This window comes from Ochotona princeps, chromosome 17 (genome assembly GCF_030435755.1).
Source record: "Ochotona princeps isolate mOchPri1 chromosome 17, mOchPri1.hap1, whole genome shotgun sequence".
Lineage (NCBI taxonomy): Eukaryota > Metazoa > Chordata > Mammalia > Lagomorpha > Ochotonidae > Ochotona > Ochotona princeps.
The window spans coordinates 39,526,141-39,546,519 of NC_080848.1; the positions used below are offsets into that span (position 1 = coordinate 39,526,141).

General features: G+C 46.6%; 3 protein-coding genes across 3 annotated transcripts; 1 reads left to right on the top strand and 2 right to left on the bottom strand.

The window, feature by feature from the left end:
• The first annotated feature begins 4,195 nt into the window (after positions 1-4,195).
• On the top strand, positions 4,196-5,149 carry LOC101531042 (olfactory receptor 1P1-like). Its single transcript, XM_004594050.2, has one exon. The coding sequence runs from the start codon at positions 4,196-4,198 to the stop codon at positions 5,147-5,149; it is 954 nt and encodes a 317-aa protein (XP_004594107.2).
• A 4,311-nt stretch (positions 5,150-9,460) lies between these two features.
• LOC101531288 (olfactory receptor 3A2-like) lies at positions 9,461-10,414 on the bottom strand. Its single transcript, XM_058676450.1, has one exon. It carries the CDS (start codon positions 10,409-10,411, stop codon positions 9,461-9,463), a length of 951 nt encoding a protein of 316 aa, XP_058532433.1. The 5' UTR covers positions 10,412-10,414.
• A 7,828-nt stretch (positions 10,415-18,242) lies between these two features.
• Positions 18,243-19,196, bottom strand: LOC101532165 (olfactory receptor 3A2-like). The gene has a single exon (XM_004593974.4). The coding sequence runs from the start codon at positions 19,179-19,181 to the stop codon at positions 18,243-18,245; it is 939 nt and encodes a 312-aa protein (XP_004594031.2). The 5' UTR covers positions 19,182-19,196.
• Between the last annotated feature and the right edge of the window lie 1,183 nt (positions 19,197-20,379).

The following is a 20,379-nucleotide window of genomic DNA, read 5'->3' on the forward strand; positions in this document are numbered from 1 at the left end:
GTGCCCATATGGGATCCCAGCACATACAAGGTGAGGATTTAACCACTGAACCAAAGCACCAGACCCCATGGTGCCTCCCTTTAGTTTGGTGCCCTGAGGAGTCACAGTGGTGGCAGTACGCACAGGGTGCTGACTGACCAATGCCTTCCTTGACTGGGGAGCTGGCCTCCACCCAGCAGGTACTGCCGATTGGAGTGATGCAAAGTCATCCAGGTGCAGCAAGCGCACAGTCCTCTTGGCATGTTTGTGTTGACATCAGAGATGAGTAGAGATTAGAAGGGACAGGAGTGGGTGGTGGTAAACAGAGGAAAGGGAGAGAAGTCCCAGATGTGAAGTATAACTGTCAGGTTGGAGGGAAACCTTGCTTAGGAATTGAAAAATAGCTCACTAGGTCCTGCTGCCAGAACATAGTGGGCTAAGCTTCCTCCTGTGGTATCAGCATCTTATATGGGTGTGGGTTCCAGTCCTGGCTGCTCTGCTTTTGATCCAACTCTCTGCTTATGGCCTGGGAAAGCAGCAGAGGATGGCTCAGGTCCTTGGGTCCTTGCACCCATGTGGGAAACTCAGAAGAAGCTCCTGACTCCTGGTTTCAGCCCTAGCTATTGCGGCCATCAGGGAAGTGAACCAGCACACGGATGTCTTTCTCTGTCTTTCTCTGTGTACCTCTGCCTTTCTAATAAAAAATATTAAAATCTTTTTAAAAAAGGAAAAGTAGCTCTCTGAGATGGGATAGAACAGATGTAGTGTCTGACAGGGTGTGGACTTTGGGAAGTCACGAAGAGAAGTCAGGGTGTCTGGATAGAAGGGAACAGGGTACATGGTACTGCGTGTGCTAGACCATCAGCAGAAGGGACCGGGTCTGTCAGACCACAGTGGGCCAGAAGGAAGCTTTCCAGGCATGAACGTGGGCTCGGCATGGCCATTCTCCTTTTCACAGCTTGCCATTCCCATCTGTGGTGCTGGGAGCTGGGAGAGCAGAGATCAGACCCAGATGTTGCTGTTGATCAGTGTGTGATCCTGGGCAGTGCTCTGAGCCCATTTCCTCACTTAGCACAGGACGGCAGCAACTGGAGATACAAGGCTGAGGGCCAGGGCCCCCAGAAGGACTCCTGCATGCCAGTTCTGCTCGGCCTCCCTCCACCTCACCCCAGCCGCGGCAGGGAGGCAGGCTCTGCAGGGACCTGTTGGGCTCAGCCGAGCTTTACAGGTAATTGTGTGTGTGTGGCTGGGAGCGGGGCTGGCACAGGCAGGTGCACCGAGTCTGTGGCCCTGGTGAGTGGGGTCTTGACTGCTGGAGATTTCTGGTGTCCTGGAGATTCTGCCCAGTCCAGAGTTCTAGAACCACTTATCCTTGGCTGCAGAAGGAGCCGCTCGGTCCTTCTCACCTCTGGCTGGCCATGCCTGTGGCTGTGAAGTGAATAGGATACAGTCACTGCATGCAGCCATTTGCTCTTGGGCCATCTCTGGACTCAGAGCTTCCCCCTGAGACCTCCCTCTCCCTGCCAGGATGAGGTGCCTGAATCCTCACAGAGCAACCCCTCCCATTACTGTGAGGAAGACACTGCTTTTTAAGAAGAGTGAGCATTGGAATTACAGGTGCTGGGGAAGCCCATCTATAGCATCTTGCTTTTCAGAGCACAATTCTTCCCACCAGCATCCCGGGAGCGGCACTTCTGTGTGCTGAGGGACCTTACGCTGATGAAGTTGACACCCAATCTACTTTGGGTAGGCTTCCCACACTGTGTGGTGATGCTGGCAGTCTGGATACTTCTTAGGACTGTCCAGATGTGCTTTTATTTACTTGTGCTTTATTCATTTAAAAGGCAGAGTTTCAAAGATAGCTCCATTTTCCAGTAGATACTGGTTCACTCCATGAATGGACAGAAAAGGGGTGGTCCAAAACCAGGAGCCAGGAGCCACATTGCTGCACGGTCCCAAGCACTTGAGCCAGCCTCCACTGCTGGGTGAGAAGCAGGTAACTGGATGGGAAGCGGAGCAGCCAGGACTTGAATCATTATCTGTCTGGGAAGGAAGCACCATGCTTAGTTTGCTGTGCCCCCATGCTGGTCCCTAGATGTCTTTTAACGTACCTTTCAGTGAGTGTTGCATCCATACACCTGCTTGTCTTGTTACATGTTCTTGATAACGTGACTCTCACGAAGCTGAGCTTTTCCTCTTACATCAGTGCAGACAGACTTCCCATCTCTCATTACTGCTCTGGGTCACTTGGAGTGCTCCGAGCCTACTTTGCTTTTCTTTGCCCCAACCTTTTCTTCTGGAAGATCCTCCCTGGTCACAAAGCAGAAGTGAACATGCCTTCAGCGTGTGGGGCACCTTGCACCTGGTGCTGCTGTGGCATGTGTGCCAGGCTGCTATTTGTGTGTGAGGCAATAGAGACAATGGGGTGAACAAGCCAGAATCACAGTCTTTGGTTCATTCTCCCTATTTTTCTGATACTTTTCATGCAATTTTTCTAATTTTCTTAGGTCTTATTTACTCTGCATTTACTCTGCACTTACTCCGGAATTTCAGAGATTTCTGTTGGTATTGTTGCTGATGGATTTTTTTTTTGTTTAATTTCTACACCTGGCTTGTGGTAATCAAAATTGAGAAAAATCTATTTTTGTTTGCACGTATTCTTATGAGCACCCTCAGGTGCTTGCAGTGTTCTCAGTGTGTAGTTCACATTCAGTCTGATTACATCTAAGTGAATCATATTGTATCGTGTGACATGACAGACAGGTGCAGGGATTTGCTACTGGATTTGGAAAATGTCAACCCTTTCCCTCTGTGACCAGGAGTGACCTGTATGGTGTTAATCTGGTAAGTACCCAAGTAAAGTGTTAAGTAACAATGGAACTAATGGGTATTTTATTTTCTCCTAAAAGATGTATTTCATTTTCGGGAATGGCCATTTGGGAAATGCATTCGTGAATGGAGGAACTCTCTTCCTTCTCCCCCTATTCTTCTGTTTATGTTACTCTGCTTTTTAAATGATTATTTAATGTTTATTTGCTTTCATTAACTTCAAAGGCAGAGTGACAGAGAGAAAGATACAAAAAGAGAGATCTCCCAACCTCTGGCTTACTCCTCAAATGATTGCAATGGCCACCGCTGGGTCAGGCCCAAGCCAGGAGTCTGAAATTCTATCAGGGTCCCCCAGACAGGTGGCATGGACCTAAGTGTTTTGGCCATAATGTGATGCCTCCAAGGATTAACAGGAAGCTGGCTCAGAAGTGCAGCAGCCAGAGCTTGGATATGGGAGGCATGGGCAGCCATTTAACCTAGTACTCCACCATGCCTGTTTTCCCATTCCAACTCCAATTGGCCCATATTAGTTGTAATATGTGTGGGGTACACTGGTGAGGACTCTAGGTGTGTATGATGTGTGATGATCCAGTTAGGTAACTGGCCTTTCCATCTCCTTGAATATTTCCATTTCCTGGGGGATAAAGTTCAATCTCCTCTTTATCAGTTTGTTACAAAGTATATGAGTTAAATTGCTGCCAGCTACAGTCAGCCTGCTGCACAGAAGTGTAGAACAGCATTCCTGTTCGCTCACTGTATTTCAATCCCGTATCTGACCGGGCTGTCCTTCCCTCCCCAGTTTCTGACATTCTGAGATCACAATTTCTGCTTTGCTGTTTCACCCAGAGGAGAAGTCTGTCTGTGGGTCTTGATGAAGTTGTGCGTTGGATTGCTTGAATATTGGTTTGTAGAAGACTGGATGATAGTAACTTGTATCTTCTGAAAACTTACTTTTGAGCACAAAATGGATCAGAACATATCTTGCCTGGGATCTGACTGTGATTTGAGTGGGTGGGGAAATCTGAATAAAATTTTTATTAGACTATAATAGATGCAGTTTTCTCAATCCCTTTAGACTTGACATTCTCTGAAGCTAAGGATCACACAGTATTGTTTGCCTGGCACTGTAGCAGGTGCAGAATTGGTCTCTAATTTCTAGGAATAAATGAAAGATTTTTGATTTGCTAGTGAGTCCAGGTAATGATAGCTTGGATGGAAAGCAGTGTCAAGATCTCTGACAAGAAATACATTTGCATCCTCTTCAATTGCATCTCCCACACTTCTTAGCCTAATGTACATCATGACAAGTCAAAACAGACCCAAAGAGAAGCACTGTCCCAGAGTTTGATACTGCTCACGTTAGATTTTCTGCTGTGACCCCAGGCTCATGGAGAGAGAGAACGGGACTGGCCTCTTTGAGTTCCTCCTCTGGGGCCTCTCGGAGCGGCCGGCACAGCAACGTGTCCTCTTCCTGCTGTTTCTGTGGATGTACGTGGTCACCGTGGCGGGGAACCTGCTCATTGTCCTGGCCATCAGCACCAATGAGCGCCTCCACACTCCCATGTACTTCTTCCTAGCCAGCTTGTCCTGGACAGACATCCTCTTCATCTCCACCACCGTGCCTAAGGCCCTGGCGAGCATCCACACCCACAGCAGGGCCATCTCTTACCTGGGGTGCCTGGCTCAGCTCTACTTCTTCCTGACATTTGGGGACATGGACATTTTCCTGCTGGCCACCATGGCCTATGACCGCTACGCGGCCATTTGCCATCCTCTGCACTACAAGGTGATCATGAGCTTGCGACGCTGCGTGCTCCTGGTGACCACCTGCTGGGTCCTCACCACACTCGTGGCCATGACTCATACCTTTCTCATTTCCCGGCTATCTTTCTGCACCACGAAGGTCATTCCCGACTTCTTCTGTGACCTGGGACCCCTGATGAAGGTGGCTTGCTCTGACACCCGGGCCAACGAACTGGTGCTTCTCTTCTTGGGGGGTGCTGTCATCTTAATCCCATTTCTGCTCATCCTGGCCTCTTACAGCCGCATCGTAGCCACCATCCTCAGAGTTCCCTCTGCCCAGGGGAAGCGCAAGGCTTTCTCCACCTGTGGGTCCCACCTGGCTGTGGTGGCTCTGTTTTTTGGGACAGTGATCAGGGCTTACCTGTGTCCCTCATCCTCTTCCTCCAACTCAGTGGAGGAGGACACAGCGGCTGCTGTCATGTACACGGTGGTCACTCCCCTGCTGAACCCATTCATCTATAGCCTGAGGAACAAGGACATGAAGCAGGCCCTGGGCAGACTTCTCAGGGGCCAAGTTTCTTTCTCTTGGGGCCACTGACTCCTGAAAGTGTCAGCGTAGTCAATACTTCTCACAGTAAAGTTATGATTCAAAAATATTTTTAATGGCGCCAATGTGGTTGCTCAACTGGTTGATCCTCTGCCTTGTAGTGCTGGCATCCCATATGGGTGGTGGTTCTACTCCTGGCTGCTGCACTCCTCATCCAGCCCATGCCATGGACTGGGAAAGTAGTGAAGCATGGCTCAAGTCCTTGGGCCCCTGAACTCGGGTGTGAAACCCAGAAGTTACTGGTCCCTGGCTTCAGATTGCCTCAGCTCTGCCCGTTGTGGTCATTTGGGGAGTGAGCCAGTGGATGGAAGATTTCTCTCTTTTTCTCTCTGTAGGATTTCCCTTTCCAATTAAAAAATAAATCTATGAAAATATGTATAGTCATTAAAGATCTCAATTGTATGGCGGTGATCTACATTCTTTTGGGAAAAAATATCCACAAACAACTTACAATGAGAAGATACATTTGAAGTTAAAGCACGGGTGAGCAGTGTGTAAAGCTCTTGTGTTCATCAGTTCCATTGTACCTGATGTGGGTGTTTTGTGTGTATCTGCTACAGCCCATACAGGTGTAGGGCTTCACTTAAGAGTGCAGCTGTTCTTGGTGTTTGCCGTGATGGTTGTGGGGCACATGCAGAGTTTTGTTTCTTTATATTCAGTAATATCCCTTGACCACCTCCAGGCAGGGGCGAAGTAGTTGGTGGTAGAGCCATGTTCCAGGAGACAGGTAATGCCTTTAGAAAGGAGACCAGGCTTCACCAGCCTTGGCAATGGAAGACTACATGAACATCTGAAGTTGAGACCCACGCACTGCAAAGGGTGGCTGGGAGCATGAAGGGCAGGTCGCTTAGCAGGGTGTCTGGCCAGTACTAAGCACTATTGTTATAAGTAGGACCAGTGGGCAAGAACAATGAGACAGCAAACAGCCTTGCATTAAACAAATAATAGAAATATATTATAGAAATGTTAGAAGGAGAAATATCCAGAAAAATAATCACCTGTGTTTCTACCATCAAAAAGAACCTGTTAATTGTATTTGGGGCAAATTTTAGACTTTAATCTTTAGTAAATACACTTTTGAGGGACTGGTGGCTTAGTACGTTAAACCTCTGTGATGCTGGTATCCCATATGAGCACCAGTTCAAGACCTGATTGCTCTAATTCTGATCCAACTCCCTGCTAATGATCCTGGGAAACGTAGCTAAGGAGATGGGCCCCTGTACCCATGCGGAAGACTAGAAGATCTCTGGGTGCCTGCTTGCTGAGGCCATTTGGGGAGTGAACCCACAGATCAAAGATCCTCTCTCCCTCTGTATCTCCTTCTCTCTCTGTAGCTCTACCTTTCAAATACTGTTTTTAATCTCAAGAGAGAAAAGAGAGAGAGAGAGAGAGAGAGAGAGAGAGAGAGAGAGAGAGAGAGAGAGAGAGAGAGAGATGGGTCCTCTTAGCATCAAATCTATTGGTCTTGAACTCTGCAGTTCTGGTGTTTTAAAATAGAGAATACCAAGTTCTGGGGTTTTAGTAAATTCCAGTCTGTGAATTCTGTTACAGCAGCCAGAACAGACCAAGGCAATGGGCTCAGCTATAGACTGGACAGGTGTTAAGGAAAACCTCCACGTGACTGAAGATGTCAATAGAAGCTTCCCAAGGTGCAAAGCCAGGGGGAAAAATATACAGTTACAAAAGGATATCTAAGGACTGGGGGTCCCTGATGAAAAGTGTAATGCAGTATGACAGTAATAACAGAGGAGAAGGAAGGGAAAAAGACTCAGAAGAAACATTGGAAGTGATAATGGCTGAGAATTTTGCAAAATTAATGACAGACACTAAGCCACATATCCAAGAGACTCAGAGAAGACCAAATCAGACTAATATACATCCACGGGTAGAAATACTCAAATTGCAGAAAATGAAATGCAAAGAGAAAATGCTGAAAGAATCCAGGGAAGAAAGCACCCACCTTACCTACAGAGGGCCAGGGGTGAGAATAATATTTTGGTGATGAGCAAAAAAACTGGAGTTTCAAATAGATCCGAGGATAGGTTCTAGAATTCTCATGATTAATGTGTTTAGTGCATTTGGCAGTAATATACTCTGTGTTTGAAAATTGCTGAAGGACAGCTGTTTGGTCTTGCATTGAAGATCCCTTAGGATGCCTGCCTGTCATGCCAGAGAGCCTGGCTTCCGTGCTCAGTCCTGGTCCTGACTCCAGCTTCCTGCTAATGCACTTGTTTGAAAAGGCTGTGCTGGTAGCTCACACAATTGAGTCCTGCCACCCACCTGGGAGACCTGGGTTGGGTCCCTGTCTCCCGGCTTCAGGGCTTTAACTCAGTTGGTTTGGGCATCTGGAGGATGAACCAGCGTAGGGGAACACTCTCTGCTGCTGAAATAAATAAACACATTTTTAAAATGTAAAAGCAAACTTGCTGAGAGTGGCCCTTAACTACTCCCACCCCATGCACACATCGGTAACTGTGAGGTGTCACAGCATATTGGACATCAGACCTGGAAACAGTTTTTAACAATTTTACTTTCATAAAGCTAAAAATATTTAATGAAACACTGCAGTATTTCAACCTTAACACTGTAAAAAGACACTTATTTATTCTATTTGCAGGTTATTTTAAAATTATTATTATTGATTACATTGCATTATATGACACAGTTTTATAGGCACTGGGATTTCTCCCCACCCCTCCCTCAACCCCTCCCATAGTGGATTCCTCCACCTTGCTGCATTACCACAGTTCAAATTCAGTTGAGATTCTTTCATTGCAAGCATCTACCAAGCATAAAGTCCAGCATCTTATTGTCCAGATAAGTTCAACGGTTTCTTGGGGAGACCATCTCTGGTCTGAAGGTACAGCAGGCAGAGTATCATCCCGATCAATTAGAAGCTGCGACATTACATCAGTAACAATTTATAACGTTTTGGAATTAGTTGACATGGTATTGAGTAACCAATATGTTAAAAGAGGGGGAAAAAAATGCAAGTTCTGAACCACATCCTGTGACTTCTACATTGACATTTCAATTATTAGTTTATATACAACCGGGTGCTATACACCTTAAAATGGCTATAAATTACTATTCAGCTAAAAAGACACTTATTTATGACAGCATCCTTATAAAAATGCTCATCGTAGCATTACCCATTGGTGCAAAGCGCAAGTTAAATTGTGTCAGTGGAGGTTTTGGTAAATGAATTATAAATTTTTACACTAAATGGCATATTATAATAACAACACTCAAAACACACAAAACAAACATTAGTCTTTGATTGTAAAACATTGTATTACACTGCGAGTAGGGAAAATGAGAGTGCAAAACAGGTGTCTGGGCTGTGGCATAGCGAGTGAAGCCATCACCTGTGAGCTGGCACCTGCTATGGGTGCTGACTTGAATCCCAGCTGCTCCATTTCCTATCCAGATCCCTGCTAATGCACCTAGGAGAGCAGCAGAAGATGGCCCAGAAACTTGGGCTCTGCACCCACGTGAGAAACGTGGAAGAAGCTCCTGGCTTTGGATCAGCCCGGTTCTGATTGCTGTGGCTATCGACAGTAAATTAGTGGATAGAAGATATCTCTGTGTTACTCTTTCAAATAAATCAATCTTTTTTTAAAAGAAATCATCATCATCAACAACAAAACAGGGTTGTTCTTCTGACATGAAGTGTTTATAGCATAGATGCAAAATATTCCTGGAGGGACAAATGTGGACTCCCCAAGGAGGTTCACATAGTAGTAGGATTTGGGGTGCAGGGAAGAGATGCTGGGTTTTTCTTTTCTACTTGACCAAATAATACCTGAATTCTTCTGCTACTAGGTCTGACATTCATGAATACTTTGAAACATCCATATGTGCACTTATGGACACATTGAGAAAAATCCCAACGAAGCACAACTTGTGTGCTTGTCAAAGAAGCACACTGCTCTTGGAGGGCAGGCAGCCCTGAGGCAGGTTAACACTCACAGCTGAGCAGGGACGTGGACGCCCCTCACTGGCACTTACCACTGCTCATTCCCTCTGCCTACTTGCGTTGCATGTGAGTTGCATGAGTGTAGAGACCATTGTGCATGTTGTCCACCTAGAAGCATACTTGGATCAGAGGAGTGATCGATAAGCATTTGTTGAATGAACAAATGAATGGATGAGATAGGATTTTCTCAGAGAATATATGCAAAATATTGACCTTGCAGCATCAGAATGCAGGAGAATGATTATAGCCCATTTTTAAAACAGTTATTATCTTCATGGGAAAAATTCCTTCCAGAGAAGGCATGGAAAGAGGACCTCTATCACCTATCGGGTAGATGATTGCTGGCCCACAAAGACCCTCTTTAAAATGGCCTGAATGTCAGAGTTCCTGAGGCTGTAGATCAGCGGGTTCAGCAGTGGATTGATGACTGTGTTGAAAATCCCAACCCCTTTATCCTTGTCTGAAGCCTCCTCTGAACCTAGTCGCATGTAGTTGAAGATGCCTGTCCCATAGAAGAGGCAAACCACGGTGAGGTGAGAGCCGCAGGTGGAGAACGCCTTCTTCCTGCCCTCAGCAGAACGAATACGCAGGACTGCAACTGCCACATGGGCATAGGAGGTGATGATGAGAACCACGGGGGTACCCGCCATGATAAAACCCACAGCAAAGAGCAGAAGCTCATTGAGTTGGGTGCTGGAGCAGGAGAGCTGGAAGAGCTGTGGGAGGTCACAGTAGAAGTGGTTGATCACATTGGGGCCACAGAAGTTCAGGGTAGATAGGGCCACAGTGTGCATCAGTGCATTGCAGAAGGCGCAAGTCCAGGACACAGCCACCAATGTCCTCTGGACAGTCTGGCTCATGCGTGTACTGTAGGTGAGGGGACGACAGATGGCCAGGAACCGGTCATAGGCCATGGCTGTCAACAGGAAGCAGTCCACACCAGCCAGAAAGTGGAAGAAGAAGAGCTGGGAGAGGCAGGCATCATAGGAAATCGTACGCTTGTGGGACACAAGGCGGCCCAGCATTGGAGGGACAGTGACGCTGATGCAGCTGACATCGAGCACGGACAGGTTGCCCAGGAAGAAGTACATGGGGGAGTGGAGTTTGGGCTCTACCAGGACGGCAGCCAGGATGCTGAGGTTGCCCCCCACTGTGACCAGGTAGATCAGGAGGAAGAGAACAAAGAGCAGAGACTCCAGCTTTCCAGGTTCCACCAGGCCCAGGAGGATGAACTCTGTGAGAGCGGAGCTGTTGGCTCTGGCTTCTGGACCCATGAGTTTCTTCCTGCAAGGAAACATTCCGGGATAGGGGGTGTCAGTCCACATATTCAATGAAACAACTTAAATGCTTCAATTACCTGTCCCATGGTGAGGTCCCTGTATTCTCGTGAATGTTTTCCGCACTCAGACCAAATCTCTCTTGTTGACCTCTTCTATGATCTCAATGCCTTCATCCTGCTCTTAGCTAACTTCCCAGTGCCATCACGATGCCGTCCCTCGAATTGCCTCCTAGCTACAAGGTGTAGAATACTTAAGGAAATAAATAAAGAGGAAAGTAGACTTTCTCTTTGCATGCAGTGAGATTCATATGTAATTTCCTACATTTTCCTCGGAGGAATCAGTTCTATCCAATCAGCAGACTTCAAGACAGAAAAATTCCTATTTTCAGAGAAGCAAAAAAGTATTTAAAACTGTAACTCAGGTGTAAAGCATTCTAGAAACAGTTGAGAGCAAATGAAGGTATGACAGGAATCAGAGACGTAGAGCCTGGGTTGTGATGTTAGAACCCAGGACGAGGGGCCACAGCCCAGAGTATAAACTAAAAATCTCTCATCCAATAAAATCCTAGTGTGCTTGTGGTTGAAGGCACTTGTACAGCAGAATTTGTGTGTCTTGTGTGTTTAGGGCATTGGGATATTGCAATAAGGAGACCAACTAGAGGAGAACTTAGATGCAGTGATCTCTAAGACATCATTAAATCCTAGGACCATGTGATTTAGTAGCAGGAAGAAGTCCTCCTTGGGCCTGGTTAGTATTGATGACACTGGTAACTGATGGATGGTTTGCAAATGAACAAATCAATGGCGATAGATGAGTTCACATGTATATAAAACATGGTTAGCACTCCCCATTCTCCCTCTTAGGTCTCTACTAATAACAACATCAGACTGCAGCCCTATGATTCTTTTTACCTCTTTGCTCATACTGCTTTTTTGCTTCTTGCAATAGCTTCCCTCCAACTCCACATGCCTGTTGATTTCAAGACTTGTCTCAAATGCTGGCAGCTGAATCAATTTCTTCTCTGAAACTTTCCTGTCTAAAATAAATCTCCTCCCTTCCTTCCCTTTCTATCTCCCATCCCTCTTTTCTCCTCCTCCTCCCAAACCCCCAGGATACGTTACTTGTTGGGAGTCCTTTCTCTAGAGAGATCTTTGCTCTCTGTGACTGGAGGACAGAAGTTTGATTCAGTTTTTAGTAGTCGCATTTATCATAATACTTTACATAGCCACTCCTTAATATTTTTAAAATAAGTGGATGATTCAAACATCTGCAGGACTTTGAGGAAGAGCAGTCAGTGTGAGCTAGACTGGTCCTGGGAGACCTTGTGAACACAAAGGAGTAGGATATAGAGGTCTTGGGTTAGTATGATGTAAAGGAGTTGGATGGTGAGGTGCTGATGATGCAAAGTGCAAGTGCTGAAGATGTCTTTTGTCTCTTGATGGCCAAGTGCATCAGTGCATAATCCCCATGCTGACAGATTTCATGTAAATGGCAACAAAACAGTAAGACCCTTAGGAGGTTGGTGCCATAGACAAGTAACTCACAGACAGGAGGAGAGAAGTTTCTGAGGCTAATCTTGATGGCCAGAAGGGCAACATGCTAAGTGCAGTGGAAGCCTGGGATGCCATCTGACTCCCCCAGAGACATCTAGAGTGTGTGACAGGGTTGTCCCAGAGCACAAGAGGAGCCCTCCTAGTCAGCCATTCTGAGACTTTCTTCACTGAGCTGTGACTCCTCCTACCCTGGAAAAGCAAACCCCTTATGTTCCCAACAATGAAAATGTTCAACAATGCCTCCAATGGAGAGAGGGTCCAGAACTGGGCTTGGTAAGTCCCTTCCTAGTCACTCCTGAAGGTAACAGAGCAGACTGCATCCGAGAGAGAGAGAGAGACTTGGGCAGAAGGGACCAGAAAAGGAGCTAGGACTTGTGGGTTATAGTCTCAGCATATTTTTTCAAATGGATACTCCCTTTCTGGGGCATCTGGGTATAAGCATGTTGGAGCTGATGGCCATGAAGCCCCTTGTTTTGCAAGAGCAGAGAATGGGTCCCTGAGTGTACTCACCCTGGAATGCACATGGAAGGCAGTGAGGTCTCTAGGAAGGAAGATAAGAAGCTTAGCAGACCAGTCGTCTACCCAGAGAGCACCGAGGGAGCTAAATAAGGGGCCTAAGTCAGGGCAGGCCAAGCTGCTATCTTCATTGCAGTCTTCTCTGGGGGACTCAGATATTAGCCAACCCAGGAAGGAAGTGAGGGATTGGGAGAGAGGTTAGGGAAAGAAAATGTTGCTAGCTCTCCACACAGATGACCCCAAGGCCTGGTACTTAGATTGCCCCAGCCCTGGCTCTGTAGGCAGCTGGTACAGGCCAATGATCTAATGCTCTGTTTTAATGATGGCGTCACTGTGGCTCCCTCTCCTTTAAGCCCCCTAAGAAGTGACAGGTGCAGTCGCAGACTAGATGGGGGCTTCTTCATAGAGAGGTTTCCTTCCTTCGATGTCAACTCAAGGTATCTGAGCAGAGATAAACCCACTTCCAACTTCCCATGGGCCTGCGGGGGAAGGGAAAACCCCAGATGGGAGGTGGCATGGAAATGTTTTCTTTAGCAGCCGCCTAATGAATCCTGAGGAAGGTGATGCTGTCCCTCCTGGGGCTTTGTTAGAAGGAATCCCCAGGACTGTGTCTTGGGGATCCCCTAGTTATCTGGAAAGCAGTAATAGAAAAGCTGTGTTGTGACAAAGATTTGTGGGAACCTGCCTAGCAACATGGATTTCTTTCTTTTCCTTTTTTCCTTAAGATTAAAAAAAAAATTTGAAAGGTAGAATTTCACAAAGAGAGACAGAGACAGAGAATCTTCAATCTGCTGGTTCACTCCAAGTGGCCACAATGGCCGGAGCTGAGTTGAACTAAATCCAGAAGCCAGAAACTCCTTCCTGGTCTCCCATACAGGTACAGGGTCCCAAGGACTTGGGCCATCCTCTGCTGTTTTCCCAGGCCACAAGCAGGAAGCTGGATGGGAAGTGGAGCAGACAGGAACAAGCACCCACATTGGATGCTGGTGTCACAGGCAGAGGCTTAGTTTGCTATGCCATGGCACCAGCAGCCAACATGATTTTCTTTTTAAAAAGATTTATGTATTTTGAGTTGAAAGGCAGATTTACAGAGAGAAGGAGAGAGAGAAAGATCTTCCACTTGCTGGTTTACTCCCCAAATGGGTGCCGGGTCCAAGGCTTTGGGCCATCCTTGACTGCTTTCCCAGGCCACAAGCAGGAAGCTGGATGGGAAACGGAACAGGTGGGATACCAACCAGTGCCCATATGGGATCCTGGCGCTTGGAAGTGGAGGATTAGCTAATGAGCCATCTTGCTGGGTCCTATTTTTTTTTTTTAAGTCAGGCCTGTAATAATGGGGAGTTCTTGTGAAGGTCATAGATTAGTGAACACAAGACACAGGAGAGTTAAGGAATATCTTCCTCTAGGTCCTATTCCCATGAATATCTACCACCCCAACTTTCCTTCTCCCAGAGAGGAATCTGTCTACTGCCTGGGAAGTTGATTGCATCAACATTCCGGACAGATACACTCTTCTGGTATCAAACTCAGTGGGGTATCAGCGTCCTTGTCTGTGAAGTGAGCATATTCTCCACCAGAAAGAATGGCTGTGATCACTTTAGTAAGAATCATTAGGCTGCTAGTATAGGTTCAACACTATATCAGTCTACCTGTCAATCACACTGACGGGTTCTTTTGTGTCTGTGGTGACATGTCAAGCAAGCCAGACGGCCCCATCAATCGTTAGAATAATTCTTTCTAGTAGGTGGTGGCAGACATTGCCATTAAGTCTGGGTCTGTCTTCTGGTTTCAGCAGTGACTGAAGTGGACATTTCCCTGTGGGTTTTTGTAATGTACCAAGGTATAGCTTCTTTCCCGGGATCCTCTGTTACTGTGAATAAGGGGAAGTTGATTTTGGCAGATGACTAAGGTCAAGATGGCAAGCCCTCAGTGTGGAATGGGATCCAGGGGTGAAGGCGCCACTTCTCTTCACACTGTCCCAGGAGGCATTCTGTTTACTCTTGTACAAGCAGGTACCTGCACAGGAAGACTTCAGTAATTCACACCTCAGTAAGGGACTTAGCTGCCTTTTGTGTCTCACTCTCTTCATAGATCAGTCTTGTCCTGGACCACCTGCTAAAAAAGTAGGCTGAATCTTGCTCTCACAATTTCCGGATTAAACCACATGCACACAGTTTTGTCTCAAGCTTCGCTTTGGTACGAACCCAACTAAGGCAGTTGATACTGGGACCAGCCCTGGGAAGTGTGTCTCCCAGATGGCATTTTGAAACTGAGCTATTTACCACTGCTTAGGCTGGTAAAAACCACTAACAGGTGATAGCATCCTGTCCTGGTTGCTAAGACTTCCTAATGGTAGATGAGGATCAGGTGCAGGTGGAAGGCCAAACCCTGAGTTATGTGCTAGCTGTAGCACATTAATGTGATGAGAAACACACTGAGAATAAAATGGTGAAGTTTTAAGGATAAATATGGGGGATGAGGGTGTGGTGGGGGTGATTCAACATGATGGCTCAACAGGTTAACCCTCTCCTGCAAATGCCAGCACACCAATATGGGTACAAGTTTGTGTCACAGGTGCTCCATTTCTGACCCAGTTCCCTGCGTGTGGCCTCGGAAAGCAGAGTAGGATGGCCTAATGCTTTGGGACCCTGCACCTGCATGAGAGACCTGAAAGAAGCTCCTGGATCTTGGCTTTAGATTGATCCAACTCTGGCTGTTGTGTCCATTTGAGGAGTAAACCAGTAGATGGAAGCTCTGTTTCCCTTTCTCCAAGTCAAATTTGCCTTTCAATGAAAAAGAAAGAAATAAAAACTTTTAAAGTAAGGATGGCTTTGTTAACTTCCTTGAGCGATTGGAGGAAATAGGATGAGGTCCAGGTGGCTGATTACCACTCAGGATGCGTGGTGTAAACTGGAAAACCTCCAAGGCAACAATTAATCAAAGATGCTAATCTTCCGCAGCCACGAGGCTCACACAGCTAAAAATCTTACAGACTTAATTGTAGGAGGTGAGAAAGTTCAGGGGGCTGAAGGGACAGCAGGGGTCCTCTGTGAAATTCTGGGCTCTGATGAGGTAAGAACAAGATCCCAAGCCCTGGGTGAGGATGTTTGGACTGATGAACAGAGAGTTTTAAGCACCCAGACTCCCCCGAGCCAACGAGCAGAAGCACCCCATCCCCTGGCTGCTAAACTTCCTTCCCCCAGGACCTCCAACCCAGCTGGCCTCAGGTCTCCAAACCCTCAAAGACAATCCCACTGATGAGGAGACAATCAACTCTCTGCCAAAAATTCCTTCAACTTGCTCCGCTAAGTAGAATGATGGACCCCAATATAATCACATGTGTGTGAAGACATAGATTGTTGAAATCTTCTTATGATACATCTATTTATATAAGCTCCGTGTGGTACCCTCTAAATAGATATAATTTTTATTTGTAAATTTTACCTCACGAAAGCTAGAGGAAGTTCAATAAAATATATTGCAGATTGTAAAAAGATATTTATTTATTTATAACCCTTAATACAAGCATGGGGTAAACATAAAGTATGATAACTCAGTTAGTGCAAAAGTGTGTGTGTGTGTATGTGTGTGTGTGTGTGTGTGTGTATGTGTGTGTGTAGATGTGTTTAAGGACCTCAAAATTTATATCTAAGTTTTCCTTGACCTGACACACAGTTCTGTAATGGAATCTTCTGTAGGGATATAATGACATAGCTTTGGAAAAGCCGCTTTGCAAGGGTATGCATCCCTGCCTTATTTACTGTTGCCAAACTGGAAGAAAAAAATCTAAGTTGCATCAATAGCGATTTGGTTAAATGAGTTAGAATTGATCAATTTAGTGAGACATTATGCCGCACTTAAAACACATAAGACAGAATGTCTATGCCATGTAAAACATTCTATTGCATAGTGTGTAGGAAGAAAGATCACAAAGCAGGATGGTTCTACCAACATGAGCAGTCATACCTGCAAAATGTCTCAGAGGAACAGATGTGGCATTTTGAAGAAAGATTCACTCAATCATGGGATTTGGGGTGCAGGGAAGAGGCCCTGAGTTTTTCTTTTGTACTTGGCAAAATAATGCCTGAGCGTTTCCACTACCAGATATGACACTGGTGAATACTTTAAAACCATCTATACTTGCACTTAAGGACACGCCGAGAGAAATCCCAACGAAGCACAACTTGTGCACTCATCAAAGAAGCACACTGCTCTTGGAGGGCAGGCAGCCCTGGGGAAGACACTTGCTCTTTCAAAGGCTTTGCCATGTGTGTGATGGAAGTGACTTCATGTAGGTGAGGAGGACGTGGCAGGAGAAGGATCCCTTCTGATGTTAAGATGCAGGACATACATGAAAGATTCTTTGGTTTAGTGGCTCTTTCTCCTAAACATTCCACATTCTTGTGTGGAAGTGGAGAGGAGAAGCTAATTGTCTTAAAGGTGAAAAGCAAACAGCCGAATAAAATAGCCCATGGTATCACACTCATGGTTTAAACATGAATTTTCCAGGACCAGTGTTGTAGCATTTAGATTAACCCTCCATCTGCAATGCTGGCATCCCATATGGGTGCTGGTTCGTGACTCAGCTGCTCCACTTCCCATTCAGCTCTGGAATGTGTTGGGGAAGTAATGGAAGACGGCCCAAGCAATGGAAGACGGTGTTTGGATTCCTGCACCCAGATGGTCTTTCAGGTGCCCAACGTCCAACAGCCTGGTCCATCTCTGGCTGCTGTAGTCATTTGAGAAGTGAGGCAGTGAATGAGAGCTCTCTCTGTTTCTCCCCTTCTCTTGTAACTCTGCTTTTCAAATGCAAATAAATAATTTTTTAAAAACAAAGTGTGCACACTCTGGTCTGGAGGGACTCTCACTTGCCCACCAGAGGGAAGCATTGCCTTGATGTTTTCAGGAACTAGCCTGGGATTAAGCATACGGCCCTTCCCAACACTACACTGGCTCTCAGGCAAACAGGGTGGCCAATGACACCCTGCATCCAGAAAGCAGGCACAAAGTAGCCACTCCCCAGGGAGCTTGCTCAGCAGTACTGACTTCACAAACCTAAGTTTTTGCATTTCTTATAGTACTTGTCATTGTCACAGACCAATCACTTGCTGGTTTGCTTCCCTACTTGGTAGCATGTGGGTTGCCTCGAACTTTTGTTTTGTACTGCCAGTGTGCTGGAAGACTTCCTGAATCAAAGAAACCATAACATAAATATTTCTGAGTGAATAAAGGAATGAATTATATAGGGATTTCTTGTAGGACAAATACGTCATACTTGGCTTCAAGACTCAGACTATAGGAAAGTGGGGCCCAGCACAGTAGCCTAGTGGCTTAAGTCCTCGCCTTGCATGCGCTGGCATCCCATATGGACACTGGTTCATGTCCTGGCCACCCTGTTTCCCATCCAGCTCCCTGTTTGTGGCCTGGGAAAGCAGTTGAAGATGGCCCAAAGCTTTGGGACTCTGCATCCGTGTGGGAGACCTGAAAGAAGCTCTGGGCTCCTGGCTTAGGAGCGTCTCAGTACCAGCTGTTGCAGTCACCTGGGGAGTGAATCAGCAGATGGAAGATCTTCTCTGTCTCACCTCCTCTCTGTATATCTGACTTTCCAACAAAAATAAACAAAAAAAATCTTTTTTAAAAAAAGAATATAGGAAAAATGATTACAGATTCTCTGCTGCCCACTCCCCTCCCCGACCTAGTTACTGCCTTCATGAGAAATCTTCCTCCATTCAAAAAGATGCAAAAGGAAGGATCTATCATTGTCTCCCTGTGAATGCTCTCCTCAGAGTGGCCTGAATGTCAGAGTTCCTGAGGCTGTAGATCAGCGGGTTCAGCAATGGATTGATGACTGTGTTGAAAATCCCAACCCCTTTATCCTTGTCTGAAGCCTCCTCTGAGCCAAAGCGAGCATAATTGAAGATGCCTGTCCCATAGAAGAGGAAAACCACAGTGAGGTGAGAGCCGCAGGTGGAGAACGCCTTCTTCCTGCTCTCGGCAGAACGGATACGCAGGACTGCAGCTGCCACGTTTAGGTAGGAGGTGATGATGAGAACCACAGGTGCACCTGCCATGACGATACACATACTAAAGAGCAGGTGCTCGTTGAGTTGGGTGCTGGAGCAGGAGAGCTGGAAGAGCTGTGGGAGGTCGCAGTAGAAGTGGTTGATCACATTGGGGCCACAGAAGTTCAGGGTAGATAGGGCCACAGTGTGCATCAGTGCATTGGAGAAGGCGCAGGTCCAGGACACAGCCACCAATGTTCTCTGGGCTGTCTGGCTCATGCGTGTGCTATAGGTGAGGGGACAACAGATGGCCAGGAACCGGTCATAGGCCATGGCTGTCAACAGGAAGCAGTCCACACCAGCCAGAAAGTGGAAGAAGAAGAGCTGGGAGAGGCAGGCATCATAGGAAATCGTACGCTTGTGGGACACAAGGCGGCCCAACAGTGGAGGGACAGTGACACTGATGCAGCCGACATCGAGCACGGACAGGTTGCCCAGGAAGAAGTACATGGGGGAGTGGAGTTTGGGCTCTACCAGGACAGCAGCCAGGATGCTGAGGTTGCCCCCCACTGTGACCAGGTAGATCAGGAGGAAGAGAACAAAGAGCAGAGACTCCAGCTTTCCAGGTTCCACCAGGCCCAGGAGGATGAACTCTGTGAGAGCTGAGCTGTTGGCTCTGGCTTCTGGACCCATGAGTTCTTCCTGCAAGGAAACATTCCGGGATAGGGGGTGTCAGTCGTCTCACTCACACACATTTTCAGGCATTTGCATTCAAAGGGTCATTGTGAACTTACGGGTGTCTGGGAGACTATTTTTCCACTTGGCTTTTTATGCTTGACTCATGGAGGTTTCTATCACCTCTGTGTCTTCACCCTGTGTTTAAATGCCCAGTGCAACCGCCATTCCCGCCCTCTCATTGTCTCCTACCCCAAAGGATCAGAATGCTGCAGAAACTAAGGAAAAAGCAAGCATTTTGTTTGTAGTAAGATTTAGATGGAATTTCCTCATTTTTATGTGAGGAGTCAGCTCAACCCAACAGTCAAGCTCCAATATGGAAAAATTAATCTTTTCAGTGAAACTAGACAATAGTCAAGCTATCACTCAAGCAAAAAGGCTTCTGGAAAAAAGGCACTCAGGATTGTGATCAGAAACACCAGCTCCAAAACCAGGAACCTTAACCCTGCCTAAAGCAGAACTCCCACGTCAGTTCTTTGTTTTGCTTTGTTGTTGTCATTAAGCTGTTACTCTGGACTTTGAGTAACAGTCCTCAGTGAACTGTGTTTTGTTTTATTTGTGTTGTCTGCTCCCTCTCCCTAGAGTCCAATCTGGAATCCCAGCCATGGTTAGCGCTGGCTGCTCCATGCAGGTAGATTCTCTGTGGCTTGGTCATGAGTCTGTCCCTCGTTTCTGACTCTAGTAGGACTGACCAAGGAGAAGCCATCTAAGAGCCATCTTCAAAGAAAGCAAGTGGGTACAGAGAAAGCCAGATGAAACCGACTCTTTTACATTTTATATTAACTCCACATAAACCTCATGAATGTCTCTATTGCCCCTAGAATAAGAGGGGACTAGAACTTTGATCAGAGCAAAGTAGCGAATGGGTGTTTAGTAGGTAAGACGTGCCACGCTGGCTTCAACTCTGCATTCCAGCTTCTTGCCAGTACAAACCATGGGAGGCAGCAGCGATGGCCCAGGCGACTGGGCTTCTGTCTCCCACAAACGAGACCTGGATTGCTTCCAGCTCTTGCTTTGATCCCAGCCATATGGATTTCGGGGTGCGGGTGGGGGCGGCAGCAGATGGGAGCTCTCTCAATAATTCTGTCTCAAAATAGATAAAAATGAGTTTAAAGACTGAAAAGGACTGTTGTGGTAGGGAGGTTGGGAAATATAC